The 23,241-nt window shown below is 38.7% G+C and overlaps 2 protein-coding genes across 3 annotated transcripts; one reads left to right on the plus strand and one right to left on the minus strand.

Moving 5' to 3' along the window:
• Positions 1-941: 941 nt before the first annotated feature.
• Positions 942-23,102, plus strand: acsf2 (acyl-CoA synthetase family member 2). 2 transcript variants are annotated; one of them, XM_027140483.2, is made up of 16 exons: positions 942-1,356; positions 2,571-2,766; positions 3,925-4,053; positions 6,794-6,847; positions 7,652-7,770; positions 8,880-9,042; positions 9,140-9,235; positions 9,389-9,540; positions 9,976-10,067; positions 10,223-10,299; positions 21,063-21,170; positions 21,274-21,425; positions 21,513-21,654; positions 22,184-22,294; positions 22,393-22,461; positions 22,900-23,102. In XM_027140483.2, the coding sequence occupies exons 1-16, from the start codon at positions 1,256-1,258 to the stop codon at positions 22,948-22,950; spliced, it is 1,812 nt and encodes a 603-aa protein (XP_026996284.1). In that variant the 5' UTR covers positions 942-1,255; the 3' UTR covers positions 22,951-23,102. The 2 variants fall into 2 exon arrangements, with proteins under 2 accessions (XP_026996284.1, XP_026996285.1); XM_027140484.2 differs by lacking the exon at positions 942-1,356 and adding an exon at positions 2,371-2,480.
• chad (chondroadherin) lies at positions 12,469-18,059 on the minus strand. The gene is made up of 4 exons (XM_027140485.2): positions 17,078-18,059; positions 15,095-15,258; positions 14,854-14,993; positions 12,469-13,605 (listed from the first exon to the last, which is right to left on the minus strand). Exons 1-3 carry the CDS (start codon positions 17,858-17,860, stop codon positions 14,858-14,860), a joined length of 1,083 nt encoding a protein of 360 aa, XP_026996286.2. The 5' UTR covers positions 17,861-18,059; the 3' UTR covers positions 12,469-13,605; positions 14,854-14,857.
• Positions 23,103-23,241: the final 139 nt, after the last annotated feature.

Below are 23,241 nucleotides of genomic sequence, written 5' to 3' on the forward strand. Positions count from 1 at the left end.
GAAGTTGCTCAATACTTACCTGATTTCCATTTGGGCACCAAAATAACCTGTTTAACAGTTAATTCCTCTTTTTTTCAGGCTTTTTCATATAGTTGTATAAGTATATTTACCAATCCTTTCTTTTCATAGCATGATATGTTTGTTCTTTCATTATTTTCTTGTTATGCCATTCCCAGCTTTTACTTAAGCCAATATAGTGCCTGGGGGGATTCATTTTGTTAGTTCACTCATTTCAGTCTCTTTTCTTTCTCAAGTAAGCTGTTAATCTCCTTTGCATAACAAAACTTCCTTTAAATGCTTGTCCTCTGCTGGTCTACATCCTACACAGCTGTTCAACTCGGAATCCAATACTGATGCTGGACACTGATGGAGCCTACTGATGGATTTAATAAGCCTTACAACTAGGAGCTTGCATGCAGAAAACGTTTATAAAGCTAGAACCATGGACCATCCTAAGACTCATACGTTAATGGTGTAAGAAAAACTATACCAATTCAAAAAAGTATAGTATCACGACTATATCAGTGGTGTGGGGGTTCTTTATTCTCATGGCAATGTAGATTTGTATCACTTAAACTTATGTTTCAGTGCATGACAGTGTGTTTAACAAACAAGATAGATAGATAGATAGATAGATAGATAGATAGATAGATAGATAGATAGATAGATAGATAGATAATTGTCATAATCTATTGTAGAAATCTCAAGAAATATTTTAGAACAAATGCAGGGTTCAAAAGTTCCCTTCACTAGTTCAGATCACTAGATCAGTACCGTCAGCACCATAAAGGGTTCAGAACACTTCAACCATTAGTTTCCTATTTTCAAGCAGAACTCCTTAAAGAAGACCATGTGAAACAGCAGTGGACTAAACGATGTCAAACAAGAAAACGAAAAAAAAAGAAAAAAGAAAAAAAGAAAACAAGCTCATGCGCCAACTAGAGGTGACGTGTCGAAGTGGCCTCAGCATTAGGACCTTTGGTTGTAACTTCAGTTCCAAAGTTTAACTAGTCTTCGACCAATCAAATCATATCTCCTCACATCATATCAGCTGCTCACAGTTGGATGAAAAGAGGAATGAATACAAGAGCCGTGTAGACGTTTCTGTTGTGGTTTTAAGACATATATATATATATATATTTACTGCACAGCGTGTAACAGCGTTGGGTAAAGTCTCGATTGCAGCGCAGTGACACTTGAACAGCTTGTGGAACTCGACGTACAGTCTTTATTTACATTTGCATTTGCAGTGGAAATGTGGCCGAGGTTTCTGGCAGCTTTGCGCGCAACTGGTGTCCTCTCTAAACCTCCACGACTTCTGCACAAGACGCCTTGTTTATCAGTTCAGCCCAGTTGGTAAGCCTTGACACACACAAACACACAGCTTTATTTACACGCTCTATGTTTTTGAGAAAGATTGTAACAGTGCATTATTTCCCTATATGCTTTACGCGTCATGGCGCACAGAGTATGGCGGTTTTACTCCCTATAGTGTGTGAAGTATTGCTAAATTTATCATTATAATCTCTAAGCCACCTTGACAGGGTAAACTTGCACTTCCTGTTTACTGTTTATTTCTCTAAACAAAAATGTCCTTGCGATGACGATTTATTAAAAGAAAAATCTGTTTTAACGCTTTTTTTTCGTGGTATTAGTTTTTTTTTCCGAATAAAGAGCGGAAGAAACAAGGGGAACGCCTGACTATTTAATGTATTTGGGGTTACATCCCAACATTTTCTGTACACCCTACATAGGGTTACTAGCTCCGTATAGATTCCGCCTATATGCTCTGCACTATACTGTATATATAGTGGGGAGTGATTTGCTGTGTGGCCAAAAGTAAAACTAGTGTTAGAAAGAAGGAATATTACACGCTGTAAATCTCTGTTTAGGGAATGAAATCGACTGGTTGTTTAAAGTTAAATATAATATTCAACAGTAGTTAATGAGCAACTTTTATTTTGTACATTTATTTAAATTTGATCTGCAAAGAGAATACACGTTCTCCTACATGTTGGCATATACACAAACTAATAAATATATATTAGTTTGTGTAGAAATCTCCTTAGATGTGTATAAGCTTGCATGAATCCCTTTGTTTAGCATATAAACATTTTGAAAAGGAAGCCCAGTGATTTTATGCTTTTACATTTGCTAACTCCTGTATCCTGATGTAGCCAGTATCAGTTATGGTAAAAACAAGTTACAACAAGTATTTAATTTCTATTCTTCCAATTAGACTTAGTCATAAAACTTATTTTTTGTCTGGTGAACACAAACTTATAAACTATAAACTATAAAAACACCTAACTTTACATTTTTAGAAGAAAATAGGACCCTTATGCATTTAAGATGAAGTTTCTTTGCTTAATAAAGTGATTCTACATGAACCACTCTGTCCTAGGTCCAAACCCTTGTAGAGTTCTACACGTAACATATTTAAGATTTTCTGCAGAAGGACAAACTGAAGAACATTTCAGGTTTCTAGAGTTAACCATATAATTATAATAATTATATAATTATTATTATTAAATAATTCTCGATCTGTCTGTTTCTGTACTTCTTCCCAGTTCTATTCATGTAGACACTCCTCCCAGTGTTCCGACTCTCACCACCAGCTATGCCCACGGTGTCAGCTCGTATTCCTTACAGTCTCTCACTGTGGGCCGGTGCCTGCAGATCAGAGCGGAAAGCACCCCTGATCGTGAAGCTGTTGTCTTCCTGCAGGATGGCATCAGGAAAACATTTTCTGAGTTCCAGACCGATGTGAGTGTGCTCCTTCAGTATTTCCCAAACTTACACTCAACTGCTTGAATATGATAACGCCATTAAAAAGCCAACAAAAGAAGGAGCGAAACATATAAATTTCTAACATTTGCTACAAAGGTCAGTTTAAATTTGTAGCAAACACTATTTGCATTTACTTTACAGTGTTAGTGACCCACAAAACTTTCGGTATTGTAATTTGTAGTCCAAAGGTCAAGTGTGGCATATGCACTAAGCACTGATACATTGCACTATTACTATACCATTAACCCATTTCCACTGAGATCACCTTTATATGAAGGCTTTTGAGCCTGACTTCAAGTTTAGCATTAACAAATTTATTTGGCATGTCGGTGCAGTAAAAAGTGACGGTTGCATTTTCTACTGATTTACTTACTATTCTTTCTGAAACCACACAAACACCTCCAACCCACAATGCTGAAAACTACCAGTTTTTTTTTTTGGTAATCTGTGTTTCCAGTAAACTTAATTCAATTCAATTCAATTCAAGTTTATTTGTATAGCGCTTTTTACAATAGACATTGTCTCAAAGCAGCTTTACAGAACATAAACACAGAGCAGAAGGTAAACATAATTAATGATAAAGGAAATAACGAATAATAAAAGAAATAAGAATTAACAGAATAAAAATTCTAGATTATTATATGTATATAGTTCACAGTGTGTATGTATTTATTCCCCTATGAGCAAGTCTGAGATGACTCAGGCAGCAGTGGCAAGGAAAAACTCCCTTAAATTGGTAAAGGAAGAAACCTTGAGAGGAACCGGACTCAAGGGGGAACCCATCCTCATATGGGTGACACTGGGGGTGTGATTGTAATATACAGTCAGTTAAATGTTGTATTGGTGTGAGGTTCAAGGACTTCTGAGCTCCTGAGTACCACAGAGTCTAACTGGAGATGTCTCAGGATTCTTAGAGTCGGCCTCGGCTCAGTGGACGTCCAAAGGCTTCGTCCCACAGAGGACGTTGGGAGGACTTAGTTCATATTCATTATGAATATTTATTAGTGAGGATTTTATACGTTGTAAACATAATTTTTTATGCCTTAAAGGCAAATGACAAACAATATTTCATCATATCAGAATGTAAAAGAAAATGTAAAGGTTCTTGTTGGAATTATAATCGGTCTTCTGTAGGTGGATCAGGCAGCTGCAGGTCTGATGGCTCTGGGTCTGAAGAAGGGAGATCGATTAGGCATGTGGGGACCCAACACCTATGAATGGATTCTGATGCAATTTGCCACAGCAAAGGCTGGCATCATCTTGGTGAGGCTTGCTTTCTGTGTTTCTTTATTTTTTTCCAGTACACTGCATAAACAGTAAATTCCTTCTGTTGCATTTCTACTATTCCTACTACTACTACTACTACTACTACTACTAATACCAATTTATATAATCATCTTTCTGAAACTCAAGGCCAGAAAACAAGACACGAAGAGAAGCTTAGGTAACATACTGTTAAAAAGTAAACATGGAATTGGATCCAAAGTTTAGTAGCAAAAACTCCAACAGTACAGAGTACCTAAATGAATGTACAGAAGTATTGGGATGACAGTTTTGGGGATAAGCTAATGTTGTGGAGGAAATGAAAAATTACAGGGTTTAAAAAGTTTTTCTATTAATGTTAATAGCAAGGTTTGGGCACTGGACTTTGGAAAAAAATCCTCTATATAATATGGTATAGTCCATATTAATATAAATCTAGGCAATATTGGCATAACTGTGAAAAGATTGTGACACAGCATAATATGATCCAAGGACAGTGTGTGAATAATAAAATATAACCTTTTACTGATCCCTAGGGAACATCTTGAGTTACGGAAGTAGTAGCAGATTTCTGTTTGGTAATGGAAACAAAAATAGCTCCATTAACCTCCTGAGACCCGTATTACAAATTCTACTGACTGTTTTTCTTAATTCATAGCTGTTAACTATAATAATTATAACTAATTTAATCAGTGTTGTCAAGGAAGCAGTTTCGCCAAAGAATTATACCTAACAGTCCTCCTATAAGGTTGGTACAATACAGTAAATATATATAGACAATGAAGTTGTGAGAAAATGTTATGTCCTCATATGAGGACATTCGGGTTTCAAGAGGTTAAGATTGAATGTAAACCATCCCGGAGTTGACTTCAATATCAGTAGCTGAGAGACAGTAAACGAATGTCTACAATTTACAAATATTTACAATAATTTACAATACCAGAGCTGAGAAGATGAATTAGTGGATAATGCAGAGTCTCACCGAAGGATACCATTTAAGATGTGCAAAATGTACTCAGTGCTGTGTTTGTTGCTACAGTATCTCACAGAAGTGAGTACACTCCTCACATTTTTGTAAAAGTTTTATTATATTATATTATCTTTTCATGTGACAACACTGATGAAATGACACTTTGACACAATGTAAAGTAGTGAGTGTACGGCTTGTGTAACAGTGTAAATTTGTTGTTCCCTCAAAATAACTCAACACAACAGCCATTAATGTCTAAACCGCTGGCCACAAAGTGAGTGCACCCCTGAGTGAAAATGCCCAAATTGGGCACAAAATTGTCTATTTTGTGTGGCCACCATTATTTTCCAGCACTGCCTTAACCCTATCGGGCATGGACTTCACCAGAGCATCACAGGTTGCCACTGGAGATCTCTTCCATGCCTCCATGATGACATCACGGAGCTATTGGATGTTAGAGAACTTGCGCTCCTCCACCTTCCATTTGAGGATGCCCCACAGATTCTCAATAGGGTTTAGGTCTGGAGACATGCTTGACCAGTCCATCACTTTTACCCCCAGTTTCTTTAGCAAGGCAGTGGTTGTCTTGGAAGTGTTTTGTTGTCATTATCATGTTGGAATACTGCCCTGCGGCCCCTGAAGGGAGGGGATCATGCTCTGCTTTAGTATGTATGTCGCAGTACATGTTGGCATTCTTGGTTCCCTCAATGAACTGTAGCTCCCCAGTGCCCGCAGTACTCTTGCAGCACCAGACCATGACACTCCTACCACCATGCTTGACTGTAGGCAAGTCACACTTGTCTTTATACTCCTCGCCTGGTTGCCACCACACACACTTGACACCATCTCAACCAAATAAGTTTATCTTGGTCTCATCAGACCACATGGTTACAGTAATAGATGTCTTAGTCTGCTTGTCTTCAGCAGACTGTTTGTGGGCTTTCTTGTGCATCATCTTTAGAAGAGGCTTCCTTCTGGGATGACAGCCTTGCAGACCAATTTGATGCAGAGTGCAGCGTACGGTCTGAGCACTGACAGGCTAACCCGCCCCACCCCTTCAAGCTCTGCAGCAATCCTGGCAGCATTCATTTATCTATTTCACAAACACAATCTCTGGATATAACGCTGACCACGTGCACACAACTTCTTCGGTCGACCATGGCGAGACCGGTTCTGAGTGGAACCTGTCCTGTTAAACCGCTGTATGGTCTTGGCTACCGTGCTGCAGCTCGGTTTCGGGGTCTTGGCAGTCTTCCTATAGCCTACACCATTTTACTATAGAGCAACAGTTCTTTATTTCAGATCCTCAGAGAGTTCTTTGCAGTGAGGTGCCATGTTGAACTTCCAGTGACCAGTATGAGAGAGTGAGAGCGATAACACCAAATTTAACACACTTGATCCCCATTCACACCTGAGACCTTGCAACACTAACGAGTCACATGACGAGTCACCGGGGAGAGAAAATGGTTAATTAAGCCCAATTTGGACATTTTCACTCAGGGGTGCACTCACTTTGTGGCCAGCGGTTTAGACATTAATGACTGTTGTGTTGAGTTATTTTGAGGGGACAGCAAATGTACAAAACTGTTACACAAGCCATACACTCACTACCTTACATTGTAGTGTCATTTCTTCAGTGTTGTCACATGTAAAGATAAAAATATTCACAAAAATGTGAGGGGTGTACTCACTTCTGTGAGATACTGTATACTGTAAGTATACATGTTACACACTTTTTAAATGTACAGAAATGCTGATTTCTTTAAACAGGTATCTGTGAATCCAGCTTATCAGTTGCAGGAGTTGGAATATGCACTAAACAAGGTACGGCTGCTTGTTATGATAATGACTTCTTGTTTTTTTTCCCTACATTTAGTTTCTGTTAGCATTCTACGGAAGCGTATTGCATTCACTTGAGGAAAAAAATCTACTCTGTTTTTCTGAATTAACGAGTTAATTATCTCAAAATTGAGAGAATTTTTTCTTGAAATAAAATTTATTTGCTCTGTTTTTCTGAATTAACGAGTTAATTATCTCAGAATTATGAGATCATTATTCATAAAAAAAAAAATTAATTGTTCTGTTTTTCTGAATTAATGAGATCCATCAAAATCTTTAATAATCTTTAAGTAATATAAATGGTATTGTTATTAGTGCGTCAACTTTGCGCAGACACCTCAAGACTTTGCGCCTGTTCAGACGAAAAGAACATTTTGATCTCTTCTGATCTCATCCCTCAAAATCCTGCCAGGAGCTCTATTTTAGGTGGTTTGCATGGAAGTAAACAAGTCCCGCCTTTCAAGTTCAAGGGATCTTGTTAATTCAGAAAAACAGAGCAAAATAATTTTTTTCATGAAGATTATTCTCAGAATTCTGAGGTAATTAACTCATTCATTCATAAAAACAGAGTGGAAAAAAAAGTATTTCATAATTTTGAGATAATTAAGTCGTTAATTCAGGTAAACCGAGCAAAAAGCTTTTTATTCATGAAAAATTATCTCATAATTCTGAGATAATTAACTCGTTAATTCATTAAAACAGAGTAGATTTTTGCATCCTCAAGTGAATGCAATATGCTTCCATAGCATTCAGTGTCTCATGAGGCAAAATTATTTTCTCTTGGTTTAGGTTCAGTGCCAAGCAATTGTGTGTCCAACTAAATTTAAGACCCAGAAGTACTACGACATGTTGAGGCAGCTCTGCCCTGACTTAGATACTGCTTCCCCGGGGTGCATCAAGAGTTCCAGGTGAACATAAACACCTACAGTAAAAATAAGACCAGGCATGAAAACCATGAGAGACATGATGAATTAATCAGGAAATTGTAACTATATAACTAACAAAATCGAAATACGGTTATCAAATGCTAACTTGCAAATTTTGCTATTTTACAGTAACCTAATGGAAATGTACCCGTCGTTCATTCGCACTTTTCATGTTCCCTTCTACAGAAAATGATTTAATGGATAATGCATAAGATGGCTGGTTACAAGTAGGTCTAGTTAATAAGTCTTCCTTACAGGTATCCCTCAATCAAATAAGTGAAGAACTGGAACAGATCCAGAGGCTGAAACATCAGTAAACAATGTTTTGCTTTAGTCTACTAATTAAACAGAAGAGGAAACTGTTCTTCAGGTGACCGAGTGTATCAGTGTAAGAGTCTGGAAGAGTCTGGTTTAACTGTGTAGTAGGGTCTACAGCTATTGTAGGGTTTAAAATACATACAGTATGCATATATACAGTAGAAGCTCAGTAATGCCTTCCAGTTCTAGTCTCGAAATCTCTTTGGAGGTGGAAAAATGAAACAGAATTAATTAAAAATGAATTTTAATAGGGGGGCACGGTGGCTTAGTGGTTAGCACGTTTATACACCAGGGTTGGGGGTTCGATTCCCACCTCCGCCTTGTGTGTGTGGAGTTTGTATGTTCTCCCCGTGCCTCAGGGGTTTCCTCCGGGTACTCTGGTTTCCTCCCCCGGTCCAAAGACATGCATGGTAGGTTGATTGGCATCTCTGGAAAATTGTCTGGAGTGTGTGTGTGTGCCCTGCGATGGGTTGGCACTCTGTCCATGGCGTATCCTGCCTCGATGCCCGATGACGCCTGAGATAAGCACAGGCTCCCCATGACCCGAGAATAGTTCGGATAAGCGGTAGAGAATGAGTGAATGAATGAATTTTAATAGGAGAGAAAAGTCAGTTGTGTGCTTGCATTAAGGATTCATGTCCTTTATTTAGCATCATGTGACAACATAAAAAAAATAAAATATGAATCATGAATCATTGAATGAGGCATTTAGAATGTGACAAAATATTTTACCAGTAATATGCAGCGTGTGTGTGGGTTTTTTCTGTGTTCAGATTGCCAGATTTAAGTACTGTAATTGTAACTGACAGTAAGCAGCCTGGTGCTTTCCAGTGGAAGGATCTGATGCAGGCAGCGAGCAGCCAGCACTACCAGGAGCTGGAGGATTTGCAGAAGAAACTTAATTTTGATGACCCTATTAACATCCAGTTTACATCGGTACTGAGGCATGAATTTTAATAAAGCTTACTTAGATATTTATCACTAATTTAGCAACAAGATATAACTGAAAAAACTACTGATTTTCTCATTCCAGGGAACCACTGGGAGTCCCAAAGGAGCTACACTGACGCACCACAATATTGTCAACAATGCATATTTTATTGGTTTGCGTGTAGGATATGACTGGAGGGTGAGTGCTCGGTCATAGTGTTTGGTGGAATTTGGACACTAGTTTAACAGATTTATTGGGATTTACAGTGTACTAAAGGAGTAGTGTCATATTTCCGTTATCATAGATGTACATCACTTGACTGCTTGTTCCCATGTCCTTATTTACCCCCAGCGGACGATTAAAGTGTGTTTGCCAGTGCCACTGTACCACTGTTTTGGCTCCGTAGGTGGGGGGATAGTGATGGCAGTACATGGTGTCACACTGGTCTTTCCCTCCACTGGGTATGATGGACGTGCCAACCTGGCAGCTATGCAGAATGAGAAGTAATGCCTGAGTGTCATTCTGTCTAACTTCTCTTTCTGTCACCTTGTGATTAAAACCACCTGCCAAATATTGTGCACCAGCAGATCCTTTAAATCATGTGCATATTACTCCGACACATACCACCTACCTAAACATTATTGCACTCCAAGCACACTCCTTAATACTGTAGCAACGGTATTTATCAATGACACTGGCTCCATTCAGCACCCTGTCACACTGTATAGAAATGGATTGAGGAACATGACAGAAACAGAGTTCGAAGTGGTGACTTGGCCCCCAAATTCCCCACATTTCAATCTGATCGAACATCTGTGCACGAACAAATCTGATCCAAGGAGTCCCCGACTCATGACGTACAGGATTTAAGGAATCTGCTTCTAATCTCTCAGTGTCAGATACTCAATCACTCAATCATTTGTTTTCACTCTGTGTAGATGCACATTTGTCTATGGCACCCCTACAATGTACATAGACATGATGGGACAGCCTGACCTGGCCAAGTTTGACCTGTCATCTGTTGAAGGAGGTGAGTCATTTACAGGAGATGTGAATTTATAAAGTGACGTGTATTTTGAGAGATTATGAACTGCTGTCCTCGTGGCCTGCTCTGTGTGTAACAAGATACATGTGTGATTTCATATCAATAACTATATTCATGGTGGAACATTTCCTGTATGGCAGGCATTGTAGCTGGCTCTCCCTGTCCTCCTGAGGTTTTAAAGAAAGTAGTCAAAGTCATGGGCATTAAGGAAATGACGGTGAGTACTCGCCTCAGGTACGAATATATGATGATGTCATACTATTGTATATAAATACTGTTGTAAACTATTATGATTTAATTACAAAGTCTTGTGGACTCTGCTGTTGATATAGTATAGTGATTCACTGTTTCGGTATACAGCGATCAGGCATAACATTATTCCCACCTTCGTAATATTGTGTTGGTCCCCGTTTTGCTGCCAAAACAGCCCTGACACATCGAGGCACGGACTCTACTAAACCCCTGATGGTGTGCTGTGATGTGGCATCAAGATGTTAGCAGCAGATCCTTTAAGTCCTGTACGTTATGAGGTGGGGTCTCTATGGATCTGACTTGTTTGTTCAACACATCCCACAGATGCTCAATTGGCTTGAGATCTCGGGAATTTGGAGGTCAATTCAACACCTCAAACTCGTTGTGCTCTGCAAACCATTTTTGCTTTGTGGCAGAGCGCATTATCCTGCTGAAAGAGGTCACATCTATTAGGGCATACCGTGTCCATGCAAGGGTGTTACGTTTTAAAGTAACATCCTCATTGAGGGCAGGACCCGATGCTTCATAGCAGAATATTGCCCAAAGTATCACACAGCCGGCTTGCCTTCTTCCTATAATGGGATGGCAAGAAGCCAAGTGCCTTGTGTTCCCCAGGTGAGTGACACACATGCACCTGGCCATCCATGTGGTGTAAAAGAAAATGTGATTCATCAGTACAGGCCACCTTCTTCCATTGCACCGCGGTCCAGTTCTGATGCTCACATGCCCATTGTTGGCGCTTTCGGTGGTGGACAGGGGTCAGCTTGGGCACCCTGACTGGTCTGTGGCTATGCAGCCCATATGCAACAAACTACGATGCACTGTGTATTCTGACAACTTTCCAAAAGAACCTTAATTAACTTCAGCAATTTGAGCTACAGTACCTTGTTTGTTGGACCGGACCGCATGGGCCAGCCTTTGGTCCCCACGTGCCTATTCAGCACTGTTCCTTCCTTGGACCACCTTTGATAGAAACTGACCACTGCAAATTGGAAAACTCCACAAGAACTGCAGTTCTAGAGATGCACTGACTCCGTTGTCTAGCCTTCACTATTTGGCCCCTATCAACCTCGCTCAAATCTTTACGCCTGCCCATTACTTCTGCTCCTAAACTACCAACTTTGAGGACAAAATGTTAATTTGCTGCCTAATACATCCCACTCACTAATAGGTGCCATGATCGAGATATTCGGTGTTATTCACTTCACCTGTCAGCGGTCATAATGTAATGCCTGACCGGTGTATGTTAAAAATGAAAATAAAAATCTATATGTAGTGTTAACAGCAAAAATGAGGCTACTTTACTTCATAGAATACTAAAAAAAAATCAGCACCTATATAACTCAAGTATAATAGTACAGGTTCTGATGTGTATATAAACATAACACACATGATGTAGATATGTTTTCCTCTACTATGTACTGGTTCAATCTGTAAGCATGAAGTGCTTACATCTTACAGTGTGCATTTATTACATCTTTTATAATTCACTAGAGGGAGACAGGGGACTTCACAGGCATAGGAATTAAACCTGAATAAAAATGTACTGTTAATTGAGCAGAATATTTTTAAAACTTAAATGATTTGATTTACTAACAACAAAAGTGCATTTATGTGAAAATTAAAAACTCAATCCCTGTTTTAGTCATACAATACATCTGAGTTTTCAAAGACCCTTATGGCAAGGTCTATGGCACCATCTAAACATAGCACCATTTCGTACAACAGATGGCAATGTAGGTACTGTGCACAGTAAATGACATGGCTATAATAATAATAATAATAATAATAATAATAATAATAATAATAATAATAATAATAATAATTTATTATTATTACTATTATATTATTATAGCCACAGTAAATTACATGGCTTATTATTATTATTATTATTATTATTATTATTATTATTATTATTATTATTATAGCCACAGTAAATTACATGGATTATTATTATTATTATTATTATTATTATTATTATTATTATTATTATTATTATTATTATTATTATAGCCACAGTAAATTACATGGATTATTATTATTATTATTATTATTATTATTATTATTAGACTCCATGTCCTTTGTGGAATAGTTTTTTCTTTTCTTATCCATAATGTGATTGTGCTACCTGTTTTTAGCATTAATTCATTGCTACATTACTTTTAACATTTGAACACATCATCATCTGCATCATGCATAAAACCAACAGAGCGTTATTAAAAATGATTTTTAAAATTCTAAGCAAGGATTATTTTACTAAGGCAGAAAATCGTTGAATATTTCTTCCCTGTTTACATATTTATTGCATCCAAAGGCAAAAATCTCTTGTCGCATGATCTTTTTTTTTTAGATATTGAATATTTATTGAAAAAGTGATTATCGCTTATTACATAAAGTTTAAGAAATTGAATAATCTGTGATTGTACATAATAGTGTGTCATGCAGCTGTGGGAAAAAAAAAGCACATTTCAAATTTTCCAAATATTCCTTCTAGGTTTCAACTTCCTGTCGTAGCGTAAGCATGCACATTTTTATTGCAATGGAAACGCACTACAAAACAGCAGCACTAAGAGCTTAAGTTTGTTATCCATGACTTGGTTACTTTCCGCACATCGTTGTGTAGTGTTATGGGTCATTCAAGCAGTAACATATGATTGTGCTTCAAACGTTCCATATTGTAAAAGACACAGTTATTTATTTTTTTTACATTGAGTAGATGGTTTAAACCAGATAATACTAGGAAGACTTTGTGTGTCATGATTTCTCCTCACAGTTGATGAGCAATACTGAAATATTCAAAATTTATCGAAATAGCTTTGACAAAAGTGTAATATTTGTGTAAAAAGTGCTCCTTATACAAGGATCTTATGAGGATAGACACACGGATGTCCTTGAATGAGGATTTCAGGATCTTATGAGATGGAGGATGGACAAGAAATCCTAGCTTTCCTATTGTGACCCAGAACTATAAATGTTATCACAATTATTTTTAATGAAAATGCTCATCGAGAATCTACAGCTAAAATCCTCTGAATGTTTGATTAGGGTCAGAACATGTGTGAATAGTGTAGCATTAGTCTGTTTTCCCTGCAAAACTCCTGTTTTTTTTTTTCCCTCATATTCTTTTTTTTTTTTTATAAATTGAATGTTCATATGCGTGCCATTTCATAGAATTTGAAAGAAAATGAACAGCCCCGAAATAGAAAGTAACATTGCGTCTGTTGTTTGGACCTGGTGCCGGCCCCCTGGACATGCGTCTCCTCTGAGACTCCTGTGAAAAGACATAAAGAAGGGAGCCAAATCAAACAGCCAAGCCGAGTACTAAACATCCGTGACTGGCATAACCTGTTCTAGACATGGCAAGAGAGACAAAATGGAAAAGCACAGAAAGCAAAGTGGATGTAATTGAGGAATGGGTTAAACACGTGTCGACGATTTATACCAAATATAAAGTATAAAATCCGTTGACAAACTCCGAATAGATTTAGCAATTACATCCGACTCCGATTCTGTGATGGGATTTATAATAGAATTAGATTGAATTTCTCTGTGTGATTTGTTATCTTTAACTTTGTAAGATTTCTAAAATACAAATGTCATCTCAGTAAACATCATGGAAAGGAATGTATTTTTTTTAAGCTTAGATTCTGGGATGATTTATGAATTTTAAAAATATTATTTCTCTGATTGACATGATTATTTCTCAAGTACATTATAGTTTAATTCAACGAATATTTATGGCAGTACCTTGTTATGAAATTGTAATGGTGCTTTGGGTTCATTTAGTAAGTAAGCCCCATTAGCAATGCTCTTTAAAGCGGTCTGTTACAGAGACCAGGGAGCTGCTAATGAATGAATGAATTAGTTTATTTGTACTTAATCAAGGGCAATGCACAGAGAACATTAGCCTAAGAAAGAAGAGATGTCATGTGGCAGGTTATAGCAAAATAAATAAATAAATAAATGCTAATTTTCATGAAGTGGAGAGTGTTTTTATGATGTGGGTGAAGTAAGGTTTTTTGTTTTTTGTTTTTTTAAAAATAACTTCTGTTAAATTATACCAAAAAAGAAAAACAGCAACAAAACCTTACTTCACTCACATCATAAAAACACTCTCCACTTCATGAATCTAGCACTCACTCACACACTCCCTCACAGTCTACATTGTTCATATCACAGTCATTTAGTGCTCACAAGCTGAACTGTTGTCTTCTTTTGGGAAAAAACGCTTCTCCTAACAGGGAACTCCTGTGGCCAGATATGTATCTCCCAGCACTACATAGAGTATATTGGCCATGATTAGTTAATATTCACAAGGCACAGGAAAGGGTTTAACCCTTATTGATGTAAAATGAAGCCTCAGAATTACAGTAGATTGATATTTTAAAGAATGTTTAGTGTAATGTTTGAGCTCACTGCTTAAGTTTCGGGAAAATTAAAAGAAAAAGAAAAAAAAAACATAAGCTTAACATGATTTCTTAAAACTAGCCTTCCAGAAGTCCAGAAGGCAATCTCTTACCTTTTCAATGAAGTGCTCCCTTCTTAGTTCTCTTTATTTTGCACTTGCTAAAGGCAGTGCTGTCTCGTATTTGCTTTCCTTTCTGATTCGCAGGTAACGCACAAATCGCATCAGGGCGCTGACGACTGGTGTCCATCCACCTAGAGATGTAGATAGGTTAAAAACAAATATAAACTATTGCCTTAAACCCGGGCTGTTCACAGTGGCACGGTATCGGTGTTGTTTAAATGTTAGCTCTTACTTTCTAAGGTTAGCTAACTGGCAGTTGCAGCTCCATGGGTTGTTGAACAGAGTGAGATTCTGCATTTTGTTGAAAACCAGGTTGCTTGGTAGCATCCTCAGCTTGTTGTTATGAAGATGCAAAGACCTTAGTGCCGTCACACCCTCAAAAGCCGCGTTGGAAAACTGATTGGGTAGAAAGAGTGAGCAATGCTTTATATGGATGTTTCATCAGATTTCAAAGCTGTAAAGCCTGCTGCGTTGTTCGGGCTACTGAAACCTTTTTATTTTGAAAGATTTCTAATCTATTGGCAGTTGTGTTGATGTGGAACTGCTCACAGACAGACCCTCACCCCTTACATAAGCTGTGGAAATGAGGATTTTATGAATTTGTTTGTTACTTGCTGTCAGGTCTGGCTTTCATTTTTTTTTTCTTCCTGGAAAGGTTGTTTCACATGAAGGAAAGAGCCCTCAAAGGCCATCTCCTGTGCCAGGGCTTGTGTAAACCTTTTTGCACTGCCATCCTAACCTTCCATTAAACTTCATAAGCAACTGCAAGGCTGTTAAAAACTTCACTGAGGTGCTAGAAGAACAAATCTGCATGGTGTGAATGAGGCTCACCTGAAAGGAAAACCCAGGGACTTTGCAAGCAGATTATGTGAATAGAAGTGTGCGGGTCTTTCGGTCATTGTAGGCCTGTAGAAAATTCCCATTCAAATCAGAAGAGAGGGGAGAGCTAGAAAAGTTATGGAGGATAACTTCTAGCACAGAGAGACTGTTTGGCCCACTTTCTTTCCTCACCAACATGCTTTTTTTTTTTTTTTTGCCAAAAGTGCCTCCAAAGAGATGGCTTGTGCATTCAGGTCGGGCAACTAGACCCTAAATATACCACACTTCATGTGCCTGAGAACAGCCTGTTACTATTTTACCTGTCTTGTAACCCTTAGTGACCTGTTTACTGTACATACTGCCTTGTGTGTGAGGGGAACTTCACACATTTTAAAATAACATGTGTAATTATTAGACTGAGACATGTTTTGATAGGAACCATCAAGCAAACAGACGCTAAAAATATCCGCGTCAGCCCTGCTCCTTTCATTCATGGCTTTCCCATGGCATATAATGAATGCACATATGAAAATTCATTGAGCAACTTGAAAACTCCTGTTGTACCTTCATGCACTATGTCCTACAGGGTGGTGGATCTTAGATCAGTGAGACCCAAATATCACATTTAACTGCATTTAACTAACTTACATTTATGAATGGTTCTTGAAGAAAGAAAGAAAGAAAGAAAGAAAGAAAGAAAGAAAGAAAGAAAGAAAGAAAGAAAGCTGAATTTGAATGCATGGTATTTTGAATGACCTTTATTCTGGAGACAAAGTGCCTCTGTATGTAGAATGGAAATAACAAACAGGCATATCTGAAATTCCTCACTAATGAAAAGGAGATTGCTGTTGATCTCAATACATGTGCGGCTCCACAAAAGTACACGTGTGAGCTCAAAATCCAGAAATGAGCAGGATGGAAACATCATCAAGCGGACCATATTTAAACGAGGACGACAGGCAGCTGATCTGCGTCTGGAGTATAAACATATTTTGGCAACTCCATCCTGAATTGCATGAAAAACATCCAGATTTACCAACAAAAAGCCTTTTTAGAAGCATTTTGAGAGACAGTTTATTGCTTGATTCATAAGGCAGGTTATTACTAGCCTCATTAACTCCGAAATACGGTATGTACACTTTTGGTTTCCTTGTGGTCTGAGACTTGTAAACATCCTGAGTCTCTTCAATAGTACACCCAAACAAATCCACCATTTTCTGGCTCCACAAAAATAAACCTGCTAACAGGATTTGTATTTTCAATACTATGCTTGAAATGATATTAAATATGCCTTCAAATTAAAAAATTAAAAAATGCCCATTGCATCAATTCCATCACATTTTATACATTATATTTTAGGTATGTAATGAACTTATTACATTACAGTGCAACTCACCTTCTCCAGGCCCATATCATTAAGATGCAGTTTCTCTATATAGCGTCCAAAGCTCCTGAATGCGTAGTCAGGAATGAATGTGAGTGGGTTCTGGGACAAATTAAGCTCCTCGACAACTCGTAGTTTGCTCATGGCCTCGGTGGGATATGTAGACAGCTTGTTTCGGTCCAGCGTAAGAGTGGCCAGGTTCTCCACATCATCAAGAGAGCCAGGCTGCATTGACCTTAGTTCATTGTTACTAATATGCAGCAAGCGAAGGTCCTTAGCACCTGCAAAGGTACCTGATTGCAGGTCTTGGATCTTGTTGTTATCAAGCTGTAGGATAAACAGGTTGATCATGGGTGAGAAAATACCTTTTGAAAGACCTGAGATTTGGTTTCCATCCATGTAAAGGTAGGTGAGCTCAGTTAGGTCATCAAAGGCTCCAGGCTTGATGGTGCTGATTTCGTTGTTAGAAAGGTAAAGGTAAATGAGCTTTTTGAGGCCCTTGAAGGCCTGAGTGGCAATCTCACGGATCTGGCAGTGCTGCAGGTGCAGGGAGACGAGACCCTTCATTTCGCTGAAGCCCCCGGTTTGGAGAGCACCCAGGTTGTTTCGCTGCAAGTTGACGAGGCGAGTGGCCTCGGTGATGCGAGGGATTTTCTTCAGGCCAACATTGTCACAGATAACATGCTGCAGGTCACCGTGACAATGACATGGACTAGGACACTGGCTTTCTGTACTTCTTATAAAGATAGCAAAAAATTGTATACACACCACTAACTGGATTCTTATAACCTGCATGATGACCCAGCTGTCTCAGTTTAGTGCTTCTCTCTTTTGCTTTGTCCTGACTTTAAAGCCTCTGGAAGCAGCAGGGAACCTGAGAATAGAAAGAGAGCGAGTGAGAGAAGTAAGAGTGCTGAAGGAGAGAGCTAGATGTGAGCTGAAGAGAGAAGGAGAGGGGGTGTGTGGCAAAGTAAAGGGAGGCAGAGGAAAGATCTTCAGCGAGGAATAGGTACCGTCTGATTGCAGCAGCATTTATAATGTTTGCTCATGGTAGAAAAAAATGTTTTCTTTTTTGGTCTGGGTTAGGGACTGACCGGAGATTTTTTTATGTGGTGTTGCCTCCTGAAGGAAGTAGGATGCCTTTAAAATGTAACTCCCTTTTGGAAGATGTGAGAGAATTTTCCCCTTGTTAAAAAAGAGGTCCACCATCGTCATTGTCAGTTAAGTGCAATTTTACACAAGAACTACATTAGGCACAAATGTTAAACAACTAATCCCACACAGATCCACTAGCATGATAGGAGTAATAGAAATAGTTTAGTGGAACTTTTAAGAAATCTGTACATTGGAAAGAAAAGTTGCTTTCTGATTTATTAATGATGATGATGATGATGATGATTATTATTATTATTATTATTATTATTAATAAAAAAAAGAATCGATAAGTTTTAAAGCTACATGAGCTCAAGCTCACACAATGTAGAGCAGCTCACATTGTGTGCCAGGTGTTTGTAAGGTTGAAGAAGAAATACAGTACACGTCTCTCTATACCTCCATCGTTCTGCATTCGGCGGTAAGAGGAAAAAGCACAGACCATTTTCTAACGCATAAACATAGCCAGATGTGTGGCTTGAATCAGCTTACAACACGTGTTTTCCTTCTGGCTGTCAAAAAGCTAGGGTATTCTTTACATAAATGTCTCCTTCTATTTCAAATATGCCAAGTATTTCATGAATGGAATCATTTCTACAGTAGTCTCGCAAAAACCTTATAATGGAGCTTACATTTCTATTCTCCCATACCGTTGTTACCTTTTTAAGGACGTTTCATCATATCTAAAGTAATGTTATAAAGAGCAATAACTTCCTGCATCTGTAAAACTTTCAGAAATAACTAAAAAGTGTTGGTTGATTCGCACACACACAGAAAACCCTTAAGGGAAATGTTTTGCTCGTGTACCTAGCAGCCGCAGATGCTCACAGGAGAGATGGAATCTAGTGTTTGCTCAAGAAAAGTAACATTTTATTGGGAAAGTGTATTTTCTAGCAGGTCAAGTGCAGGCTTCCATCCGGTCAAATTTCAGTCCAGCCTTTGCATTCACAAGCCTACACAGTTGACTACAAAATCTGCCCATTATATCTATCGACCCATTTTCTGTACTGATTACCATACGCGATGTAGGAGAGAACCTGGAGCTTATCCAAAGGGACACCCTGAATTGGGTGACAATCTCAAATGAGGGCATGATCTCACACACACGCACACACACAAAATTTAGGTATGTGGTAGCCTAGTGGTCAAAGTGTTGGACTATTGGCCGGAAGGTCATGAGTTCGAATCCCAGGTCCACCAAGCAGGTCCAAATTGCTCAGTTGTCCAAATTGCTCAGTTGTATAAATTGACCTAAATAGTAAGTCACTATGGATAAGGGTGTCTGCTAAATACCAGAAATGTAAATAGAATGAAATGAACCCTGAAAAGTACAAACTGTGTGCAGGAATTGAACCGCCTTGGAGGTGTATGGAAAATGTGCTAATGCACTAAGCCAGTGTGCCCCCAAGGTACATTAGTTCGTTTCCCATATTTGTCATTTTGCATTAGTATTAGTAAATAAGCCAGTGTAGTCTCTTTGTTTGGGAAAACTTCACATGACCGTGGCTGAATTCTGAATTTTGACAACCCAAAAAAAAGAGAGAAACACATCAGTTCTAAGAAAGAAAATCAATATATTTCACTGAAATCTGCTTCTCAAACTTGTTTAGTTTACTGTCCTACAAAGACCTCATTGTGCGTGGAGCCAGTTTAATAAATGTGGTTGTAAAAGAAGTCAGTCTGCTAAGTTATTGCTAAAAGACCTCTATTGTCTAACCGCAATATATTGTTCTTGAAAGAGATTTGGTCTCTGAGCTTGGTTTTTAGCAGAGGACCTTTGCATGGGCTGACTGTGGTGCAGCTCTTATTTTCTGTTTACTTAACTTCTTCCTGATGCTCTTTTGGAGTAGCTACTGGCTTCTCTTTTATCCTGCTTAGTCTGACAGTTGGGAAATCTTGCATGACACACCTGTCTGTTTAGTTTAGTTACCATGAACTTTCCTACTGCATATTAGCGTTTGTACTGACCGGGATGTTCTTTGCAGTGGCGTTTTGTTTAATAATGTTGCATTGAAACTTTTAGGATTCTCTTTCTCCTTCACTATAATTGCTTTTTGTGGCATGGAATCTTTCCAGCTAATGACAACACCTTGCATACAGTATTGTCACTGTATTGTCACTGTATTGTACTTATAAATACAAAAGTATGGGGCACAGTGGCTTAATGGTTGACACGTTCACCTCACACCTCCAGGGTTGGGGGTTCGATTCCCGCCTCCGCCTTATGTGTGTGGAGTTTGCATGTTCTCCCCGTGCCTCGGGGGGTTTCCTCCGGGTACTCCGGTTTCCTCCCCCGGTCCAAAGACATGCATGGTAGGTTGATTGGCATCTCTGGAACAAATGTCCGTAGTGTGTGTGTGAGTGAATGAGAGTGTGTGTGTGCCCTGCGATGGGTTGGCACTCCGTCCAGGGTGTATCCTGCCTCGATGCCCTGAGATAGGCACAGGCTCCCAGTGACCCGAGTAGTTCGGATAAGCTGTAAAAAATGAATGAATGAGCGAAGTACAAAAGTCATGCAACATTGTGTATAAATTTAGGAAATGTGCACCACATACCTTTCCTGCCTTCATGGCCAGCTTTCCTTCACATGCTGACACAGCTGGTTGCCTCTCATACAGCCAGTTTGGCCAATATAACAGACTGAGGGTGGGCACGCAAACCCTACTGTATGAAAATATGTAAACATAGGGATCCAGACATCTGATAATTGAATAAGGGTATTGAATAAGGGCTTAAAGCAACTGTAAAAAAGACTTGCTTATTGACACGGTGATTGATGCCGTATGGTCCTGCATGCTTCACCCCAATACTTAAGAGCAGAGGTTATGTTCTTATGTCGGAATAGATTGGATATGGTACCACCGAGAACAGTCCGGTGACCTTCTGTGGCTTCCCAGTTGACAACATGGATAGAAAGACAGAAAGTGTTGGATGTATTGGCAACCACCTTGAGGTACTCAAACAAATCCCTATTTTCTTGATTCACAAAATGATACTGAGGTTTAGATATTTTATTATTTTGTAAGTAATGACTAAAGATTACTTTTCTCTTTTAGGCAAAAGTGGTTGATCCTACAACAGGACACATTGTTCCTCTTGGAACTCCAGGAGAGCTCATGATCAGAGGTTACTGCGTCATGCTGGAATATTGGCAAGATGAAGTGAAAACCAAAGAGTGCATTACTAAGGACCGCTGGTACAAAACCGGGTACGTGTGGCGATGTTGTTGAGTGTTTAGCATGCAAGGACTTTACATTCGATCATCACAACACTCAACGGATACTATATTCCACAGTGATATTGCCAGTTTGGACAAGTTTGGCTACTGCAAGATAGAAGGACGGATCAAAGACATGATAATCCGTGGAGGCGAAAATATCTATCCTGCTGAAATCGAGCAGTTCCTGCACACACACCCTAAAGTCAAGGAAGCACAGGTCATCAAATTTACCCAGGAAGTTTAGACTTTCATCATCAATCCCTGCACAAAAAAAAAGTCTGAGATTATGGATATGAAGTTAGTGGTGTGATGCAACTCGAAGCTGTAACTATAGCAAATGCTTTCAAATCCCAACACCTGCTGCACTACATACATTGACTGATGGTAGAACAGTGTTTACTAGGCAGATTAAACACACACACACACACACACACACACACACACACACACACACACACACACACATTTGAACATACACAAACACCAGATAATCATTTTATAATTAAGAACCTGTGACTGAAGGCACCGACCTGATTCAAACAATCGAAATGTTCATGAAAGACTTAGTGATTTTGTGTCGCAAGCCGATGTTTGTTATTATATCAGTACCTCTTTTAGCCTCATCATTTAGGTATCCAGGCAAGTGAAACATGATACAGAACAAGCACACAGGAGTTCACAACAATGAGCAAATAAAATCAAAAGATCAGACAGACACATAGTCACTCTTCTCTTGTTATTTACAGGTGATCGGGGTGAAAGATGAGAGGATGGGTGAAGAGGTTTGTGCTTGCATCAGACTGAAGGATGGTCAGGAGTGTACTCCAGAGGAGATAAGGGCGTTCTGCAAAGGCCAGGTCCGATACATTTCACTGGATGGAACACTTGACTTTGCCCATATCATTGACACCACATGATGCCATTTCACTCATTCTCTTTATTTCTTTATCTTTAGATTGCCCATTTCAAGATTCCCCGCCATGTCGTTTTTGTTCAGGGCTATCCTCTTACTGTCTCAGGGAAGGTAAGTGCCCAGACCTTTACACAAGTACATGCACATAAGAATTTATTTTACCATTTACAGCACAGTGAAACTTTATATAAAACTATAAATAGGTTCAGCATGATGAATTTCATTCCATCCATATTGTTTGCATAGTCCCGCAGTCTGGATAAACACCCAGACAAATTCCTTGTGGTCACCACCTTTTTTTTTTTATTTGTCTCTGTGGGCACTTTGGAAAAAATGTTAAAAATGTAAGAGTGGGGTATTTTTTGGGTCGAATCACATAGATCTCAGCATTGGAGAAATTTCAGCAATTTCCCAGTCTGCAGAAAATCTGCAGCAGTGGTTTCTATAGTCAGGGTCAGCAGTCTGTACAGGACTTTTGCTTTGGTTAAGTGTGGAAAGACCGGATCCTTAAATAGCACCGAATAAATGACTTTTCTACACCTTTCTTAGATCCAGAAGAACAAACTGCGGGAGCAGACAGAGAGACAGCTGGGACTGTGAAGTCGGAGACGTGTGGTATTTTTAAACAAATGAAAAGCTAACGTACCTCTAGCAACGTAACCGTTCATAACCTTTATTTTTTAACAGAATTGTATTAACACTTTATATTTGTTACACTGTTAAACATATTAAAGGCACATTAAGGTATTACACTTCTTTGTATACCGTTGCATTAAATGACTTCCTTCTGAAAAACATATTAGCAAGTAACTAAAGTAAATAACTTTTATTATTCTAAATAATGTTTTGGGGAAAAAATCAAACCTTTTATTATTATTTTTTTTTTAATTA

The sequence above is a fragment of the Tachysurus fulvidraco genome, chromosome 8, assembly GCF_022655615.1.
Source record: "Tachysurus fulvidraco isolate hzauxx_2018 chromosome 8, HZAU_PFXX_2.0, whole genome shotgun sequence".
Classification (NCBI taxonomy): domain Eukaryota; kingdom Metazoa; phylum Chordata; class Actinopteri; order Siluriformes; family Bagridae; genus Tachysurus; species Tachysurus fulvidraco.